Below are 19,647 nucleotides of genomic sequence, written 5' to 3'. Positions count from 1 at the left end.
ACTTATTGAAAAGTAACTAAGCAGCCCTGACTGGTGTGGCTCAGTTGGTTGGAGTCTGCTGGGGAAACGAAGGACTCCTGGTTGGGACACATGCCTGGGCTGCAGTTCTGTCTCTGGGCAAGACGAAGAGGGGAGCCAGCTGATGAATGTTTCTTTCTCATGTTGATGTTTCTCTTCCTCTCTTTCTCCCTCCCTCCCCTCTCTCTAAAATAAGTAAGTAAATAATATCTTCTTTAAAAAGTAAAAAATATATACGTATTGTCATGGGCAAAAACCATAATTTAGGTTAAGAAAGAAAAAACGATGGAACAGGTGGATTAAAAACTATATGCTAAGTAGAAGATCAAAGATTGACAAAGAGGGTTAGAATAATTGGTTATCCTTTCCTTGGCCCCCAGAGACACATGGAGAAAGTCATTGATTAAATTTTTTAAATGGTTTCAATAGTGAATTATCAGACCATCCCTTTCTGAATTTCTTGGTGTTCTATTCTAAGCCAACAGCAATTTTCTGAATTAAATTTCTCCAGAGGTGGAAGGAAGACAGGAGAGCCTGGCAGAAAGCACCACCAAATCCATCACCCCACAGTTTAACAAGTTGTGACCGGTAATACTGTTTCCAGACACCAAAGAAATGGTTCCTCACCAGGAGTTTAATTCTAGACTTGCTATAAGCATCAGAAACACTGGTGAGTTACCTTCTGAGGCTGTGGCAAAGAAGTCAGCCTCCCACTGGACCCTGGCTGAGGGAATCTGCCCTGATACCCAGGCCTGCTGTTTGTGTGGTCAACAAATGTGAAGTAAATATTTCATGTCTCAGAGGAGCCAGAAACATTTCTTTGGAATGGCTCTGAAAACTGGGACTGAGCTATATGTTACCTCTCTATTACTCACAAAGAAAACTAAATCAGTAACTCCGAAACCCCAGGAAGATTCTCAGAAAAGCTTGTGTGCCTAGCATTTGGAGGAATGGACTTATTCTCCTTTCTAAGCTTAGTGGGGTCACCTGGAAAGCTCTAGCTTACCCAGCACAGGAAAGATTGTACCTGCTTGATCACCACCCCAATATTTACAAAATAAGCAGTCTGAAATCCTTGTTTCCACACAGAGAATATCACCAGGAACAGCATCCAGTCAATAGTATTATTTCCCTTTTTCTTAAATATATATATATACATGTATGTACTTTTATGATGATTGACACCTTTTTTTTAAGTTTCCTGCGGCTACTCAAAATCTAACTAGCTGATATTAAGCATCCCTCTTAAATTTCTTGGCTGTTATAAAGAATTGTGCAGCATCCTTTAATACACTTGATCAACCAAGTAGTTTCAAGGAACTCCTCCTTGGGCTTTCATTGTTTCATTTCCCCATAGTACACCCAATGGGCACCAGACATTGTGCTGGGCACTGGATGGGGGAAAGGAGGAAAGGGACAACATGACAAAAAGCCACCCCAACTCAGGTAGCAGTTGGCAATCTGTTTAGTCTCACTCACATAGACACACACACATTCACTTTAACTAAGCCTAAAATAATCCTTCCCTTTCCTTAGTATAGTAACATTATCCAAGAAGTCCAGTCAGAATAAAATGTTTCTGAGAAATCACTGGAATTCAGTTAACTACGGGCAAATAATGGTTAATTATAACAGCATGAATAGACAAGAAAGATTAGGGAGAGTTGCAAACCAAAGCAAGTGCTGCACATGTATGAGCCCAACATATGCAATGCTCATCCAGATCTTTTCTTTGACTTCTCCTTTGGAGCCCAACACTGACACCTTTTAATGAGGGAAGTGGGGGACTTGAGCTCACCTGATTCCAGCCCTCTTCATGTAGCCTCCAGGGGCTCAGCCAGAAGCTTCACATGAAGGAGGGTTACCAGGATCAAGTCCCTAATTAGTTACACAAAGAGAAAACCATGAACAATTTGTGCACTTGGTAGTATTTACTTCTTTCTTTTAACAAACTGCCTTTTGGGAAGAGAGTTGTCATAAGGGCAAATCAATCATTTCCGAGGGAGTAAAATATGGGCGTGTGTAGAGACAACAGTTTAGCTTAAAGGTTGTCCACTACTTTAACCCATTGTGGGTCTCACGTGAGAGCCACACACTCAGTGTGTAGCAACAACAAAAAAAGGGGGGGGGACAGAAACAATAAGGAAATGAGAATTCAACTTCCCAGCAACACACTATAATCCACTAGGTAAAAAATACACATTATGCTTGTGTGCGTGAGTAGATATATGTAGACAAAGTTTAAGTAATTTTGTTCCCTGAGTTTTTTTATGTCAGTGTATTTTTCCCAAAGATCTTTTCTGCTCTGGGGGGCCTTAAATTCCTAAAAGTTCACTGTACAAGTAGATGCTAATCCCTTTAGACAGATTCCCATTTCCAGGGCTTTTCCAGGCATTGTTTGACAACATAAGAATGTCTCGTGATAAAACCAGCAAGATTAACCAATCCCAGGACACAACCACTTTCAAGGATGTCAGGTCGACTGTACCCACCTGGATCATGGTGTTGCCCTGGTGGTGGCAGGAATCTGGGCAAAGAGATGGGCCTGCTCATGCCTTAGCTGATGGGAAGTTTTCCCCAAGACTGGGCCTGCCCAAGCTGTTGCCTAGGGGACTCAGCCACCAGGACTACCACTGGTCTCTCCCAGGAGCATTTTCAGCAGAGACACCACTGGTGGGCTCCGACTGGGTGTCCCAGCAAAGGATTGTACAATTTGAGTTCGGAGCAGCACAGGCCACAAACACTTTGTTCCATATCCGGTCCCAGATACCCAGGCTCTGAGAGGCCCCATTGTGAGCACCGTTCGCCTGGGGCTGAGGCTTGGCGCTGACCCGGTCGTAACTGCCAAGGGCCTGACAATAGACACATCTGTCCTTTCTCTGAGGGATGAAAGCACCTAAGCGGACACGGGTCTGCCTTTTGTTACAGATTTTTTCCCCCTTTCTTTTGTAAATGAAATAAAAGTCGTGGCATGTGGCGGCCGGAGTACGTCCCACACTGGGGGCCTCCCTACACGTCCCCACCAGACCCAAAAGGACCAGGTTCGATTCCTGATTGAAGCGTGATAGTGAGAAGCGGACAATTACGCCAGAAGCTGAATTGATTTTCAAATCTAGAGGCTTCTCGCGGGGACGCCGGGAAGAGGGCGTCCCTACGGGCCAAACGGAGACGGGCGCGCCTGGTCCACCATGTCGGTGGCCGTCCTTCCCGCGAGCAGTGGCTTCTGGGTGCTTCGCCTGGAGGCCACGGCGAAACTGCGGGAACGGCCGGAGACACGGTGTCCCCACTAGCGCCCAGAAGTTAACATGGGAGCCCACCAGGGCACTCCCCGCCCCAACACACACACACACACACACACACACACAGTCATTAGCGAAGCAGACGCGCCGCCCTTAATTGTCATCTGAGCCAGAGAAGGACCCAGGCAGCGGGAGACAGTGAGGTACGGCCCGACTCTTGGCACTGATCGCTCCTCTCCCCAGACCATGGAAGAGGGGGGAGAGGTGGGCAGAGGATTATCAGGGAGGTCACAGATTTCTGGGTCAAGAGCCACCAAGCTGACCGAGGCCTTTAAGATATTTGTTCCGAGAGGATGGGGAGATTGCGGACTCCCAGAAGCCCTCCAGGATAAAGCTTAGAAGGCTAGGGTGGAAGGAGTGGTGACACAGTATCAGCATCGCGGGCAACCTGCGCCGGGAGGCGGCAGCTGGAGAGAGGGCCGAGGGCTTCCCAGGCGTAGCGCGCCACCCGGCACGAGAGCCCAGCAAACGCAGCCCAGGACTGGGAGCAGAGCCCATCCGGACCAGGGAGCAGAGACAGGCCCCAGTCTCCCGGGGCTGCGGCGGCTGCCCCAGGTCTCTCTGTATGCTGGGCCTCCCCACGTGCACGCCGCAAACCCCGCTGCCCCGCGCTGCTACGAAGGTGCGGGACCCCCTCCCACAGCGGTACGCGGACGTCTTGGGCCGCGCTCGGGGTCTGGGGGGGCGGGGCTGAGCCGCGCGCCTGCGCGCAGCGCCCAGCGGGCGGGAGGGCGGGCCGCGGCGGCGGCGGCGGCGGCGGCGGCGGCGGCACCGCGGCCGCAGAGTCTGCAACAGTAACCGAGCCATGGCTCGAGCTGGCCAGCGGCGCCGGCAGGCAGCAGCCGCGGCAGGCGCGCCAGCTAAGTCAGGGGAGCCGGGGACCTCACAATTCTAAGAAGGAGAGGAGCGAGAGGGGGCTAGGGGCGAGGGGGCTGGGGACACGGCGCTCACCCAACTGCGCTGATCCTTTTTGGAAATTAATATTAAAAAAAAAAAAAAAAAGGAGCCGAGGACGCAGAGGGGAAGGTGGGGGCAAGAGGGAAGGCGAGACACTCAGAGAGGGAGACAGAGCCCCACAGTGAGAGGAAGGAAAGAAGGCAACAGTCGCCGGCAGCTGATGTGAAGACGGGACTCCGCGCGCCCTTTGCCGCCTCTGTCCGGCCTCATCGATGTTGTGTCCGCCGCCCGCTCGCCCGGATCACGATGAATGCGCAGCTGACCATGGAGGCGATCGGCGAGCTGCACGGGGTGAGCCATGAGCCGGTGCCCGCTCCTGCCGACCTGCTGGGCGGCAGCCCCCACGCGCGAAGCTCCGTGGCGCACCGCGGCAGCCACCTGCCCCCCGCGCACCCGCGCTCCATGGGCATGGCTTCCCTCCTGGACGGCGGCGGCGGCAGCGGCGATTACCACCACCACCACCGGGCCCCCGAACACAGCCTAGCCGGCCCCCTGCACCCTACGATGACCATGGCCTGCGAGACTCCCCCAGGTATGAGCATGCCCACAACCTACACCACTTTAACCCCTCTGCAGCCGCTGCCGCCCATCTCCACCGTGTCGGACAAGTTCCCCCACCATCACCATCACCACCATCACCACCACCACCCGCACCACCACCAGCGCCTGGCGGGCAATGTGAGCGGTAGCTTCACGCTCATGCGGGACGAGCGCGGGCTGGCCTCCATGAATAACCTCTATACCCCATACCACAAGGACGTGGCTGGCATGGGCCAGAGCCTCTCGCCCCTCTCCGGTTCCGGTCTGGGCGGTATCCACAACTCCCAGCAAGGGCTCCCCCACTATGCTCACCCGGGCGCAGCCATGCCCACTGACAAGATGCTCACCCCCAACGGCTTCGAAGCCCACCACCCAGCCATGCTCGGCCGTCACGGGGAGCAGCACCTCACGCCCACTTCGGCCGGCATGGTACCCATCAACGGCCTTCCTCCGCACCACCCCCATGCCCACCTGAACGCCCAGAGCCACGGGCAGCTCCTGGGCACAGCCCGGGAGCCCAACCCTTCCGTGACGGGTACGCAGGTCAGCAATGGAAGTAATTCAGGGCAGATGGAAGAGATCAATACCAAAGAGGTGGCGCAGCGTATCACCACCGAGCTCAAGCGCTACAGCATCCCACAGGCCATCTTCGCGCAGAGGGTGCTCTGCCGCTCCCAAGGGACCCTCTCGGACCTGCTGCGCAACCCCAAACCTTGGAGCAAACTCAAGTCCGGCCGGGAGACCTTCCGGAGAATGTGGAAGTGGCTGCAGGAGCCGGAATTCCAGCGCATGTCTGCGCTCCGCTTAGCAGGTGAGCGGTTCAAGGAGTTGGGCGCGAATGTGTGGGGAAGACTAGGGACCGAAAAAGAGAGGGAAGGAGAGAGGGCTGGAACCGCTTCACCCTGTCCTCCTTTTCCTGAAAGGGGGTCTTGGGCCTGGAAGAGCCAGCACGCGGCTCCTGGCAGCAAACAGCCTCCTCCAGGACTTCGTGTGTCGGGCTGCGCAAGGCTCCGGGAGCTGAGTGGTGCGGTCCCTGCTACTGCGGGGGCGCGCATATGCTGGAAGACAGCGCGCGAAGCTCGCACTGCCGGAGACGGAGAAAAAGTCCCCGCACCTGGCCAGACACCGTCTGTGCGTCGCTTCTCGGTTGGGCACTCAGGTTTGGGGAGAGGGAGGCAAAGTGTCCGTGGAACTACGCGCCTTGCACATGCCCGGTCTCTAGGCTGGAGCTGTCTGCCAATGTTGGGCACAATTCCCTGCGGTGACCCCCTCCCGCCTAACTATGGGCTCAGGGTGGGACGGGGATGGAGAGCGCAGTCAGAGTTCGCGCAAAAGGTTCTGAAGCCTAGGAGCTGTGGGCGTATGGCGGGGACGCCGTGTAAAGGTTAGCGCGCACTCTGCGCTCGCAACCGGCTGTGGAAAGGAAAGGGAGACTGAAGGTGCCACAAGGGAACTTCGAGCGGAGCGCAGGGATAGTCTTCACTGCCCACTGGCTTAGGACTTTGCATTTTCATTTTATCCCTTTGCGTGGTTCCCCCCCCCCCATTTGAATTCCAATCCAGGGGAGAGTGGGAGTGTGGAAATAGCCCCCAAGAGTTCGAGCAGAGGTCTCCCGGGACCGAAACCCCGAAGCCCAGGCGTTTCGAAGTTTAGCGGGAAGGTCTAGGCGGCGCTGCACAGAAACAGCATGTAGCTACCCCCGCCTCTCCAGGCCAAGGTGTGGACAAGGCTCTGGCCCGCCGAATAGCCGAGGGAACAGCTGAGCCCAGCCTGAAGGGCACAGAGGGATTTCGTTTGGATTCCGTGACCTCCTCTCAGAAGCCACGAGAGGAGACAGAGCCAGGGGTAGCGGAGGGCGGACTCGGTTTTGATGAGACTGGGGCTGAGTTGATTGACTCCGGGCGTCCATTCCCTCCCTCCCTCTACCCCCTCAGCCCGGCGCCCAAGCCTGAGTCCTGGCGAAGAGAAAGGTAAAAGCCGGTATGCCGGTTTGTTAATTAACTGATCGTTCTCCATTAATTCGTCCCTGGAGAACGAGAGACAGTCAATCCTCTCAGAGCCGGGGGCTCTGAGCAGTTTCCCTGACTAAAATCAAAGCCGAGAGGCCAGAGCCCCCTCCCCCACCTCGTGCCGGCCAATGAGAAGCTAGAGGGAAGCAGGTGCCGGCGTGCCCGCGGGCCTGCAACTCCAGCCCGGACGCGTTCGGGTCTGGGCGCTCGTGGCCTGCTCGCCCCAGCGCCGCGCAGGCTGAGCCTCAGCCCCGCGCTCACTCGCTCCAAGCTAAGACACCACGCAGGGAAGCCAGGGGTAGGGGCACCGGAAAGGAGAGGTGTGACCTGATGTCCTCTGGGCTTCCGAGATTCCACTCTCTAGCCTTGTCGCCCTGTCGCAGCCCTCCCTCCCCTGCGGGCTGACCGAGACCTGAGGGCAGCTGAAACTCCTTCGGGATGGGAGAAACCGCCACTCCTCTCCCAGACTGCTCCGCTTCTGCCGGTGCCCAGGGCGATCAGTGCCTTTTCACACTCCTACGCCAGACTGGAGCCCGGCCTCAGGACCTTTGACGGAGGCAGCGCCTGCACAGGCCCGCGGGGATTGGAGGGGGGCGTGTAGTGGAAATGGAGGGGGGCCCCCAGGGAAGCCTGTTCCCCACCTGCCACCCTTTGAAGGCGTTTGCTCCGGACTTAAGTGACCCTTCCTTCTTCCCCCACTACCTCCTCTTCCCCCCTGGAAGGACAGACTGATAGGTTCTGTTCAGAGACTACCCCTGGACCCTGGAAACACAGCCTAGGGCCCTGGCCTGCGGGAGAGCCCTCCGACCCCCACGCATGGGTGCTGCAGTGCTGTTGAGCTGGAGCCCGAGTACTGCGACCCGCACAAGAAAGGCACCAGCGGCTTGCTAGAGAAGGCTCACGGGACCCAGGAGACTATCGAATGAGTGCCTGCCTGGTTGGTACCCAGCAGCCTGTGTGTGTCATCACGACCCAAGACATGTGGCCTTTTCCAGAGGTGGGGGAAGTCAGAGAAGCTTGTAGGACACATGTTTGGCCCCTAATCCCAAACGGACTCCGAATCCCAAAACCCGGATGGAGCGTCATCTCTTTCATTTTCCTTTCTTTAGGTTAATTAAAGGGGTGGTGAGGGCTGGAATGTGGGCACTGGCTGAGCAAATGGAGAGCAATACCATGAAGCTGCAAAAGCCACGACCTATTTTAAGCCACCAAAGAACGACGAGCCATTCTGTTAACATTGTCATTTAGAAAAATAAATAAGAGGGAAGTCATTTCATGAACCCTCTCAATGATCTCTACTGGGCTTTTCTGGAGACTTAAAATGGATTGCGGGGCATGTTGGCTGCAGCTGTGAAACATTGCCGACCGCCCCCCACTGCCACCTCCCATGCACCAAGATGTTCCTTACAAGATGTTCCTTACAGCTTTGCTAGGTGTTGCAATCAAAGACCTGTCAACCTAGCGCCTACCCCGTGCAAGACTGGGGCCCACCATCATCGATTCCATTGGTGGTGGGAGAGTGGCTTCTTTATGCTCCTCCCTGTACCCCAGGTTTCTCACAGCTTGCTGTGGAGAGTCAAGCCCTCCACACGTGGCAGCGTGTTTGGGGAGGCGCCTTCTTACGAAATTACATCTGCTGGTGGAAGACAGGAGACAGGAGGAAATTCTTACCAAATTAACTACCTTTAAAAATCAATATGTTCCCTCAGTGCAATACTTGGTGCTGCCCCATCTCGTCCCAGGTGGCGTGGGCGGGCTGGGCTATGAGGGTGGGTGGGTGCCCCCCCTGTGTCATGGGTACCTATTAAGACTCGAGGAGATTAGTTTCCAATGAAAGATTCCGGAAGATGTCCAACACACTAGGGAAGCTGCCAGCTCAGGAAGAGGCTGCAACCCTCCCCCACCAGCTGGCGAAGCACCAAGCACCAGGGACCTAGGAAGAGGTGAGGCCCAAGAGCCCTGGGTTCAGGTAGGGTTGTGTGCTGGGGCACTCGGTCTCTCTGATATCTGGAGGCAAGGAAACCTCCAAAGGGTGCCAAGGAGCCAACCAGATCTCCTGCACCCAGATTGTGCTGTTTTACTGACCAGAATTTGCTCCAGAACAACTTAGAAAAAGGTGGGGGTGGGAGTGGGGGGAATATCAGGCCAGGAGGTGGCCATGAGAAAGTCTCACCCTGGCAAACCTGGACTGTGTTTGCCATAAGTGGCCTTGTGGCTGGGTTGATTGATAACAGGCCCCCAAGCAAGTTCATTTGCTTTTTGTTAATATTTATCCCGGCCAGTGACATTCCAACTGTCTCCTTGCTCTCTTGGGCCACGGGAGCCAAGCAGGAGTGCGATGCTGGCTCTGGGAACCCCACTACTTTAATCCTCGAAGACTCCTGTGCTGGGCCGGGAGAACAGCCAGGACTAGGTGTGTGGGACGCCGGAACTGGAAGAGTGCCTGGGCCCTAGAGAGGAGGAGAAGGCGCCAAGCGGGTCTTGCACAGTACAGCTGCTCCCAGCCGGTTGCTGAAACAAAGGGCAGGCGGGGCGAGGCCGACCGCTCGGGTCTCCAATCCCTTGAGGAGGGCTTCCTCCAAAGGCCTGGGATGGCCTCTTTCCAGCGTGCTTGAGGAACAGGCCAGTTGTCAGGCGAAGACCTAGGGCTCCCAGATTCTCTGCACACCCTGCCCCCTGGCCAAACGGTGGCCATATACCTTGGGATTTGGCTGGGGATCCCATACACACCAGCTCAGCAGGAAACCAAAAGGCCTCACTCCTGGGGACAATTACCAGAAAGTTCTGTGTGAGCCTTTCTTGCAGTCCATGTCTGACTCATCAAGGGTATGGCACAAGGTTTTCTCTTGCCACCCCCACTAGGGAGCACAAACCATGAGGAGAGAAAGGAGTGCGTGTGGGTAGGAGGAGGTGTGCACGTGGTTAGACTAGGGTGGAGAAGACCTGCATCTGGGGCTTGAGGAGGCTTGTCAGCTATTGTGTGGTGACTCTGGTGTAAGTGTATGGAGGAGGACAGCTGCTGGAGATCAATAAACATCGGCCTGTGCAAAGGGCCACAGGCTGTCCTGCCGGCAGACCCGAACCCCTTGGAAGTGCCCAGAGAAAGTTGGCCTGAGGGAGACCCTCCTGGCCCAGGGCTGCCTGTGGTCACTAGAGACCCAGCCCTGCCCTTGCGGTTTTGCAACTGACAATTGGGATGGACTGTACCATCCAATAGCAAGTTGTGTTGTAGCAGCAGAGCGACTAAAAGCCCAAGGCTCCGCTTTCTTATCTTCAAGCTTCGAGCTGCTAGCGTGCCGCGGGGAGCCAGACTCCTGCCTGCATTCGGGCTCACCCTCTCCCTGCGAGCCGGTCTGTGCTGCGATAGCTGGATAGCTGCGTGCGCGCCCCCTGCGGGCCTGCGGGCCTGGAGCCCAGCAAGCCTCTGTGGTTTTCAACCTTCTGCGTAACTGTCCCAGGGATTTCAAAACGATAACTATTTTGATAGGAAAAGACTGGAGGAGGAAGAAAGGGATACCTAGTGGATTTATCTTGGTCCCCAACAATGCCTTAGTATTATCCCAGTGATGAGACAAAATTGCCATCCCCTCAAAGTACACCCCAATCCTAACCTATCCGAACAAGATGCATGTTTGGATTTTCTATCTGAATTATACTTTTGCTGGCATGTTTTTATTTGAGAAAAGCAGGATCACAGTAGAAAAGGTGGCTCTGACTTTCAAAAGCAGGAGGTTGGTGCTGAGGACTGTAGGACTGGGAGGGTGGATTAGTGGTTCCTTTGTTTTGTGGTTTCCCCTTCCAGCTATTGACTGGAGTTAGGAGGCTGCTTTGAGGCCTTGAGCTTGGAGGTCTTTGTTTCCTCCCTTGTGAAGTGGGTGAAAGGGCATTCGGAGCCCCACCGGCTTGGAGCCCTGGGGTAGCGTCAGGACCCTGGACAGGGCCCCGCCAGCTTGCTGCCTGGTCCAGTTTCTCTTCGCCCCTGGAAAGGTGGCTGGAATGTCTTTGAAGAGTTGTAGTGAGAAATCGAAAACTCATTGCTAATATTCAGAAATTTGTGAGAAGTGGTAAGAGCCCGCTAGGAATATACATCGCCATAGTCAAGTAATCGAAAAGATCAAACCTATTCTCGTCGATCAGGTGGTTGATCTTTTCCTCCCTCTCTGGCAGCGTCCTGTGCGGATCTGAGTGCATGTGCACACCTGCTTATAAAATCGGAACTTGAGTCCCTATGGGTGTGACAGGGGTTGGATCATTAAGCTAAAACGTTCAATTCAGTCCCTTTGATCCGTGCTGGGGAAAATCTATAGTCATCTCTAATCTACGAGGTCTTTAAGGAGCTTGTTACATGGACTGTTTTGATGTCATCATTTCCACATTCATGGTGAATTCAGCTAATCAAACAGACGCTGCTACCCAAAGTTCTCAGAGGAAACAGTTCTCACAGAATATATCGGTAAATTTTGTTGTTGATTTTCTTGTAAGAAAGAAAAACCTGAAATCTGATGAGGGTGAGTAATTTACAAGGAAGTTCTTGGTGTTTTACTCCAGAGAATTCACAGTTAGAAGCCTCGTCCTTGAAGTAACAGTGCTCAGTGTTCTCTGTAAGCTCCGTATATTGGAATAAACACCAACTTAATGTTTAAATTAACTAAGGAACCTTGTCAGATTGGATGAGAAATGACTAGTTTTATTTCAGTCCGTTGAAAACAGCAGGATTCCCACACTCTTGAAAAAATCTAATGGTCCCCTTGGGTAGCTACAGAAGGGGGATCTTACTGAAGTCATGGTAGTTGGAGGGTAGATATCTTATAATTCTGGATAAAACAAGTATTCATTAAGTACTATTTTCATTATGTGTATAAATAAGATGAATATGCACATTTGGGAGGGAAAAGCTATATTATTTCCACATGGAAACTGCCAGCCTCAGAGAGTTCAGTAAAAAGAAAAAAATGTATTTGTAATGTGAATGAATTTAGTGCACAACCATAAATTCCTGTTTTCTGTCTATAGATTTGTACAAGTTTTTATTTTAACACAAGTGTGTTAATACTAATGAAGCTTTATGTCCTCCTGAAATGATAGGATTGGGTTGAATGACCAGACCAATCAGAAGATAATCTGATTATTTTAATATAAACATATGGATTTATGTTTTATCATAGGTCTTGCTATAAAGTTATCACATTATGTTCCTCAAAAATATAGTATCATAAAGTTGGATCAAATTATCTTCTAGGAGTTTTTTTCTTATCTTGGCAAGAAAATTTGATAAGACAACAGCTGGTCCCAGCTGGTGTAGCTCAGTGGATTGAGCGCAGTCCTGAGAACCAAAGGGTCACAGGTTCGATTCCCAGTCAGGGCACATGCCTGGGTTGCAGGCCAGGTCCCCAGTGGGGGGCACACAAGAGGCAACCAAACATTGCTGTTTCTCTCCCTCTCTTTCTCCCTCCATTCCCCTCTCTCTAAAAATAAATGAATAAAATCTAAAAAAAAAAAAAAAAAAAAAAAAAAAAAGACAACAGCTGAATAGAACCAGACCCTGGAATACCACCTATCAGATTTTTATACCAATTCACGGAGAAGGAGTTTATGTCTGCTATGCACTTTCTGTTAGGTACATGCTAGGCACATAAATATTCTCATTTAATATCCACTGTCTATACCAGTGGCTCCCAAATTGTGCTACATACTGGAACCACTTGGGGATCTTAAAAAAAAAAGATTCCTGCCATCACCTCTCAGCCTTTTGTCTAAGATCAAGTGTGAAAAATGATTCTTGGCTATACCCCTAGATATTCTGCTATAATTGATATAGAATATGTCCTGGGCATTGGGATTTTTAAGAGCTTGAGGTGATTTTAATGTTCAGGAAAGTTTGGGAACCACTAGTTTATATGGTAATTATCATTATTTCCCCTGTTTCTCTGTACAATGAGGCTGAATAACTTAACTGTGATAGCACAGCTGGAAATCATTGATGCCTGGGACTCAGGTTTCTCAGGTCACAGCCCAGAACCCTCTGACCTTTCTCCCCGTTCCTCCATCACTAGAGCAGGTCTGCCAGGTCAGTGGACCCCAAATGCGGAAATGTCTGATTCTCTGTCATAGATACCCAATCTAGAACATCTCTGCATAATGAAGGTCTCAACATTAGGGAGGTGTGTCTTCCCTCTGGGACTCTCAAAGAGAGTTACTTATGGAAACTTATTTCCTTTTTACTCAAGACTTTTTATTCTTCTCTTTTGAAGAAGCAGCCAGGGAGAATGTAAGGCAGTAACAGCGCTGGATGTGGAACCAAAGTCTCCCTATCCATTTGTTCACTTAAACAATTATTGATGGGCAAGACCCATCTCATTAGATGTGTTCTGTGGGTACGACCAGTCCATTGGGACTCATGCCTGGAGGAGGGCCCAAAGGCCCAAACCTCCCATACTTTCAGGCATTGGCCTTCTGATCTGCACTTGCACAGCAATTACATTTCTTGGCTTCACATCAGCTCCTGACTTGCTATTCCAAAGCTTGCCTATTATTCATATTTTAGGACTCTGCACTAAAAAATAATAAATTGACTAAAACTCTGTATATATGTTGGCAATCATCCAAAGGGCAACTTACAGTTTCCATCAAATACCGTGTGTTTCCAGTTATCCATGTGTTTCTCACCCTCCTTTGCATATGCCATAGGGCACTCAGAATCGACACTTTCTGAAATCATTGCTTTCGTTTTCGAATCTGGTGATGATCTCATAGTCCCAAAGAGAGGTTATCAAAAGGAACACAATACTATGTGCTTTTTCTCTTCCTTTCCTGTTGTCTTCTAAAATAGATCAATGGCGAAAATTAAATAAATAACCGAGCGAAGTGCGCCACCTAGTGACACCCGTGATCACTGTAGGTGAAGTGCGTGAGAGGAGTGGCTAACGCGCTTCGAATATTGATGGAGTCACAAAAATCGTTCATTAAGGCAATTTAATCTTTGCTATTAAATGTCCTTTCAATTCATTTGGGATAATTAAGATGCAGTTAAAGTGATTAAATTCTAATTACTTATGCTAGACAAAGACATATTTGTCACACTAATGCGGTTAACTAAAGACTCAGAAAGAAAGTTAACATTTACTTCAAATGATGCAACTGGAAAAATCAGTTCCTCTTTTCATCATTAATCCAATGAGCTGGGTGATTATGTAATGGCATTACAAGCTCATTAAATAGGGGAAGTGCTGATTAAAATGACTGCTAGGAGGAAAACCTGAACCAGGAGTACCTCAGAATCGTTTGCTCAGCATTCCTAGCAAAACCACTTGGTGTTCTTTCCCACCCCACAGTAATAAATGCTCCTGAGTTTTATCCTGATGTTAAAATAGGGGTGAGCTCACAGAAATCTTTTATTACCAGCCTACAGACATTGTTAAACCAAAAGATATTTTTAAATGGTAAATAAATTCTTGGGGTAGCGACAGGCAGGGGAGATGTGCTGCTGTGTGTGTTGGGGGGAGGTTCCCACTTCAGGCTTCAGGAGCCACATTCCCCGCACAACCACCCCTGCTGTTAGGCGGTCCTCCCCACCCCTAGTTCTGCTTTTACTGCCTTTGATGCACGGAGGCAGATTCCTTTGCACGGGATCACACCCTGTTTCATTACTAGGTACACTCTGAAGAAGGTTAAGTACCTCAGCTGCCAGCTGGTCTCTTTCGGTGTTTTTCTACATTCACATGTAAAGCCATGTGAGATTATAAGCCATCGGGTTACTGAGGCTATTTTGCCATAATGTGCATATAGTTCCCAGCTGCTTGCAATGGCTGATTATGAGTGCTCAAAGAGTAGAATGAATTGAAACTCACTGAGGTTTGCCTTCCTTACAAAATGATTTCTTAAGGCAGTGCCTAGCATTTGCCCAGGGGAGGGAGAGGGGGAGTGATCCAAGGACAAACATGGTCAGTCAGAAAGTTGGAGATTATTTTCCCCAGGAGATGAATGTCTTTTAACACTGGTAATTTTGCATACTAAAAACCATAATGTAGAGATCGCATGTTTCCCCTACTTATCTCATTGAATTCAGTATTACCCTTGTTTAATTCATAATCGAAGAAGCTAAAGTTATCAAGTTTATCAGTCACTTAAGTCAAACAACCACCTTTTAAAAATAAATTGGCAGTTATTTAAATATTTACAGACTCATCATTAATTTAATAGATCATGTTATGCCACCTTAAATGACTAAAACAAACAAACAAAAATTTTCAAACCCTGGAGTAAGAATCAAGAGCCCCGGAGACAGGTTCTCGCACTGATTGGCTCTGAGACCTTGTCAAGTTGTGGGACCTTTCTGGGCCTCAGCCTCCTTGAATGTACAATGAAGGATTTGGCCTTAGGGTCCTTCCAGGTGCCACATACCACAATTGATTGCCATCTATGATGACTGTGTATCCACAGCAAAATCTGTCATCTCAACCCAGTGCTCTGTCCCAAAGTCAGGATTCAACAAGGTAAGGCCCAGGGGCCCATCTCTTGGACAGTCTCAGGGCAGGCTCCTCTGTCAGATGGTCAGGAGGAAACAGTTAATCCAGTCGGGAATGCTGCTATCTGGCACAAATGTGCTGCAGTTTGAGATTGCAACTCCTGTATCCTAATAGTACAAACTGTTGGCAAGGCTATGGATCATCAGTAAGTCAAACATACAGTGCAGGTGGGAATGTAATTGGCACTGTTGCTTCAAAACATAATTTGGCATTATCTTATAAACCTGAATCTTTGCCTAACAGCAGCTCTAACTCTTAGGTATATACTCAAGATAAATTTTAGAGAGGTTCCTGGAGATGTGTGGAAACCTATTTGTAGTAGCAGACAAGAAAAAAAAAACAGAAACTGAGAAGGAATGCATAAATAAATTGTGGTGTATTCATACAATGCAGTTTTATACCATGATGAAAATGAATGGACCACAGCTATACACACAGCTTAGCTGAGTCTTAGGAATAATGTTGCCTTTTTTTTTTTTTTTTTTTGCTAAAAAAGGACAAGCTGTAGATCATACCAAAACAATCCCACTTTCACAAAGCTCAAAAACAAGCAATGCTAAATAACGTATTGCCAGGAGATGCATAAGTATTGTTTTAAAAAACAAACGAATAATAAATACAAATTCAGAGAGTGGTTACGTCTGGTGGGGGAAACCCAGATGATCAGAGGAGAAAACGCCTTGTAGTTCACACGGTAGCTGATGTTCTAGTTCCTCTCCTTCTTCTTCTTCTTCTCCTTCTTCTTCTTCTTCTTCTTCTTCTTCTTCTTCTTCTTCTTCTTCTTCTTCTTCTTGGGGTGCTGCCTTCTCAGATATTTATTTTGTTACTGTGCTTCCTATCTTAAACACATGATACATATTGTTTCGTAGGCAATAAATGTTATTTAATTTTCTTTTTTTATGTTCTTTAATTTTAACATTGGGAAGGAGAAAGAGTGTTTCTATCTGGTTCCCCAACCCAAACAATTTTTACCAAACAATCCCAATATTTGTATTGTCATTTACGCAGTTCCTAACGGTATACTAATTATCAGCCTCTTAGGAGTTATATTCGGCCAACTTTGGACAAAAGCGAAAGAGGAAATGTCATCTGAGTAGCGGCTACCGCAGTGCTGCGCTCAGTCCTGGGGATGGCGTGTGCTAGTCCCTTGCAACGCACGGTCCAAAGGGGAAGAAAAACAAATAATAGTTCATATCCTTTTTCTTGGTTGTTTTTTCTGTGCCAAGAAGAGATTCAGGCACAATGTGATGAAGTGACATTTTTGAAGACCTGGAGGATGAGTTCGGTCAGAAATGGTGGAAGAGGCCTTCTTTGGGCAGAGGGATCCATCGCACCTGTGGAGGCCCCGGCCAAAACCCCTTCGCCGATTCTTGTGCCTGAATTATCACAGATCTAGAGGCCTGTTTCTTCCCTAGCACGGCTGAGTGACACAGTACCTTCCCATTGATAACAGAAGCCTTCTCCACGGCTGCAGGTCTTGGTGGTGGGGAGGAGTGGGCAGAGAATTTCACATCCCTCTAGGGGAGCAAATCTGATCGGTGGAGGAGAGGTCAGGGAGGACGTACAGGGTGCAGCAGAAGTAACGCCATTGAGTGTGGTTGGTAGGGAACGTGAGCATCTCGCACGAGGTGGACAGCAGTTTGAACATTTCATCTAAAATGTCCTAGGGTGTGCTTGAGTGTGATACTGTTCTGTTACAGAATTACATGCTTATGATTCTGTAGTGAAAGATTTTTATGTAATAAAAAGGGGCGTATATTCAGTAAGAAAGCCTCCCACGTGATTCTACTATAACTCCAAGTTGAGAATTAGAATATTGACATTGGGAATTTAAGAACAAATGCCTTTTATTTTTTACCCCTTTTTTATTTTACCCTTTTTCTAAAATAACCTATATTTCCATAGCTTAAATGTAGGGGTTGACAAAAATAGGTTTATGGTTGTTGATATGGAAAATAATACAATAGTTAATAAACAATACAAGAATAAGCTGTGGCTTATTTTCCATACAGACAACTCTAAACTAACTTTTGCTCTACCCTGTATAATATTATTACATAATATATGTTATATATCATTATATAATATTTCACTTTTTATTTTTGTTAAAAAATTGTGTTTTTATTTATTGATTTTAAAGATTTTGTTTATTTATTTTTAGAAAGAGGGGAAGGAAGGAAGAGAAGGAGAGAAACATCATTGTGTGGTTGCTTCTCATGCACCCCCAGCTGGGGACCTGGCCCAAAACCCAGGCATGTGCCCTGACTGGGAATCAAACTGGCAACCCTTTGGTTTGTAGGCCAGTGCTCAATTCACTGAGCCACACCAGCCAGGGCATATTTATTGCTTTTAGGGAGAGAGAGGAAAGGAGAGAGAGGAAAGGAGAGAGAAGAAAGGAAAAAGAGGAAACACTGACTTGCTGTTCCACTTATTTATGCATCCATTGGTTAATTTTTGTATGTGCCCTGACAGGAATTGAGCCCACAACCTTGGCATATCAGGACAACATTCTAACCAACTGAGCTACCTAGCTAGGACCTCTTTTTGTCCCTTTTATCAAAAGTTTGCTCAAATATTCAAGATTCCTGTAGGAATAATTGCTTCCATACTCTCCTCCATCTAAAAAAGTATTACTACCCTGGCTGGTGTGGCTCAGTGGATTGAGTGCTGGCCTGCAAACCAAAGGGTCACCAGTTCGATTCCCAGTGGGGGCACATGCCTGGGTTGTGGGCCAGGTCCCCAGGTGAGGGTGCATGAGAGGCAACCACACATTGATGTTTCTCTCCCTCTCTTTCTCCCTCCCTTCCCCTCTCTCTCAAAATAAATAAATAAATCTTCTTTTTAAAAAAGTGCAATATGCCAATCAAGAAAAAAGAAGACAAGTGTCACAACACCCTCACACAGAGATAACCCGCTTTTTGTTGTGAATATCCTTCCAATGATACATGCATAATATTTTGTAACTTTTTACAATTCCATGTTATTAAAAACAATGAATTGTCATTGTTTTTCCCATGTCATTAAATTTATGGTAGAATATTTTAAAATACATAAAATAATGGAAACAATAAAAATCCTTGGTAATTCCACCATCCCTGCCCCCTCCCAAATACCTCATAAGTAGCATCCATTCGTTCAACAGACATGCAGAGATGGGGTCTCACAATTTGTAAGACAGCAGGGAGAAGGTCAAAGTCGCCCCTCTGCTGCGGGACCCTCCATGTCAGAAAACCCGCAGACTGTCTGTGCCGTAGAAATGCTGTCATCAAATCAGTCCCCGGTTTTCAAATGCTTAGGTCATCCCATAAATTGGCTGGATAGACATAAGTTTTCATGACTTTACAGTATTTTAGAAGTGCCCTGATTTACACAGCCTCCCCAACAACTTGGGCATTACAGGGATTTCGGGGTTTCTGTTTGGTTTGTTTTTTTCTCTTACTAATGAATGACCGCAGCCAGCAACATTATATGTAAAACTTCACTGAAATATTGTTTTCCTCTTTCAGAAGTAATTTTTCTCTCATTATTGAAGTAATACCTGCTCAATATAGAACTTTGGGAGATATGAAATGTTATAAACAATACAATAGAGTAGAGATCACACCTTTTCACGTTGATTTGTTTCCTTCCAGCTTTTTAAAAGTATGCAAATAAGGTATTTTCAATTCTTATTTTTTCACAATATTGGGCTCATAGCAGATTTACATTATTCAAAAGAATGATTTTTAAGTAATTTTTATTTGGAAATTATGTCAAAGTTTTTAATGGTACAAAAATAAAATACTTCAAAGAGCATTTATATGCTCTATCCAATGGTCAGTATGACCCATTGATCAGATGTTAACACTTGCCCTACTCATTTGATCATTTGCCCATTCATGAGTGCCCCCTCTCCCTCTCTCTTCATGCAGAGAGGGAGGATAAATTACGAGCATCATGGCCCTTATCCCTAAATACCTGAGTGTGTTCCCAAGAGTAGAGACATTCCCTTATACACCTCAGTTAGCTGTTGTCAAGGGTATTGTTATCCTCCGTCAGTCAAACTAGCTTGTCATGTATCTTTTTTCCTTTAATCTGAAACATTTCCATTTGCATTTTATAATATTGACATGTTTAAAGAGTACAGGCCCCAATTTTTAAAATATACTTCTCATTTTGCATTTAGCTGATGTTTCCTGATGGTTAGGTTGAGGTGATGCTTTATTGCCCACAGAGCTGCATGGTGTGGTGTGTCCTTCCCAGGGGATCTCATTTGGAGGCCCAGGAAGTCTATCTGTCCCTCACTTACCCGTAAAGTTC

At 48.3% G+C, this 19,647-nt stretch overlaps 1 protein-coding gene across 2 annotated transcripts in view; it reads left to right on the top strand.

Annotated features, from left to right (window-relative positions):
* Positions 1–4,237: 4,237 nt before the first annotated feature.
* The window catches only part of ONECUT1 (one cut homeobox 1), a 39,262-nt gene continuing 23,852 nt past the window's right edge, over positions 4,238–19,647 (top strand). Inside the window, exon 1 of one of the 2 annotated variants that reach the window (XM_036033741.1) lies at positions 4,238–5,625. In XM_036033741.1, the coding sequence (XP_035889634.1) occupies positions 4,521–5,625 (1,105 nt within the window). In that variant the 5' untranslated portion in view covers positions 4,238–4,520. The remainder of the gene's footprint in view (positions 5,626–19,647) is intronic. The other variant, XM_028507144.2, reaches the window with a different exon arrangement.

Source organism: Phyllostomus discolor, chromosome 1 (genome assembly GCF_004126475.2).
Source record: "Phyllostomus discolor isolate MPI-MPIP mPhyDis1 chromosome 1, mPhyDis1.pri.v3, whole genome shotgun sequence".
Taxonomy (NCBI): Eukaryota; Metazoa; Chordata; class Mammalia; order Chiroptera; family Phyllostomidae; genus Phyllostomus; species Phyllostomus discolor.
This window is presented reverse-complemented; position numbering and strand designations above follow the sequence as displayed.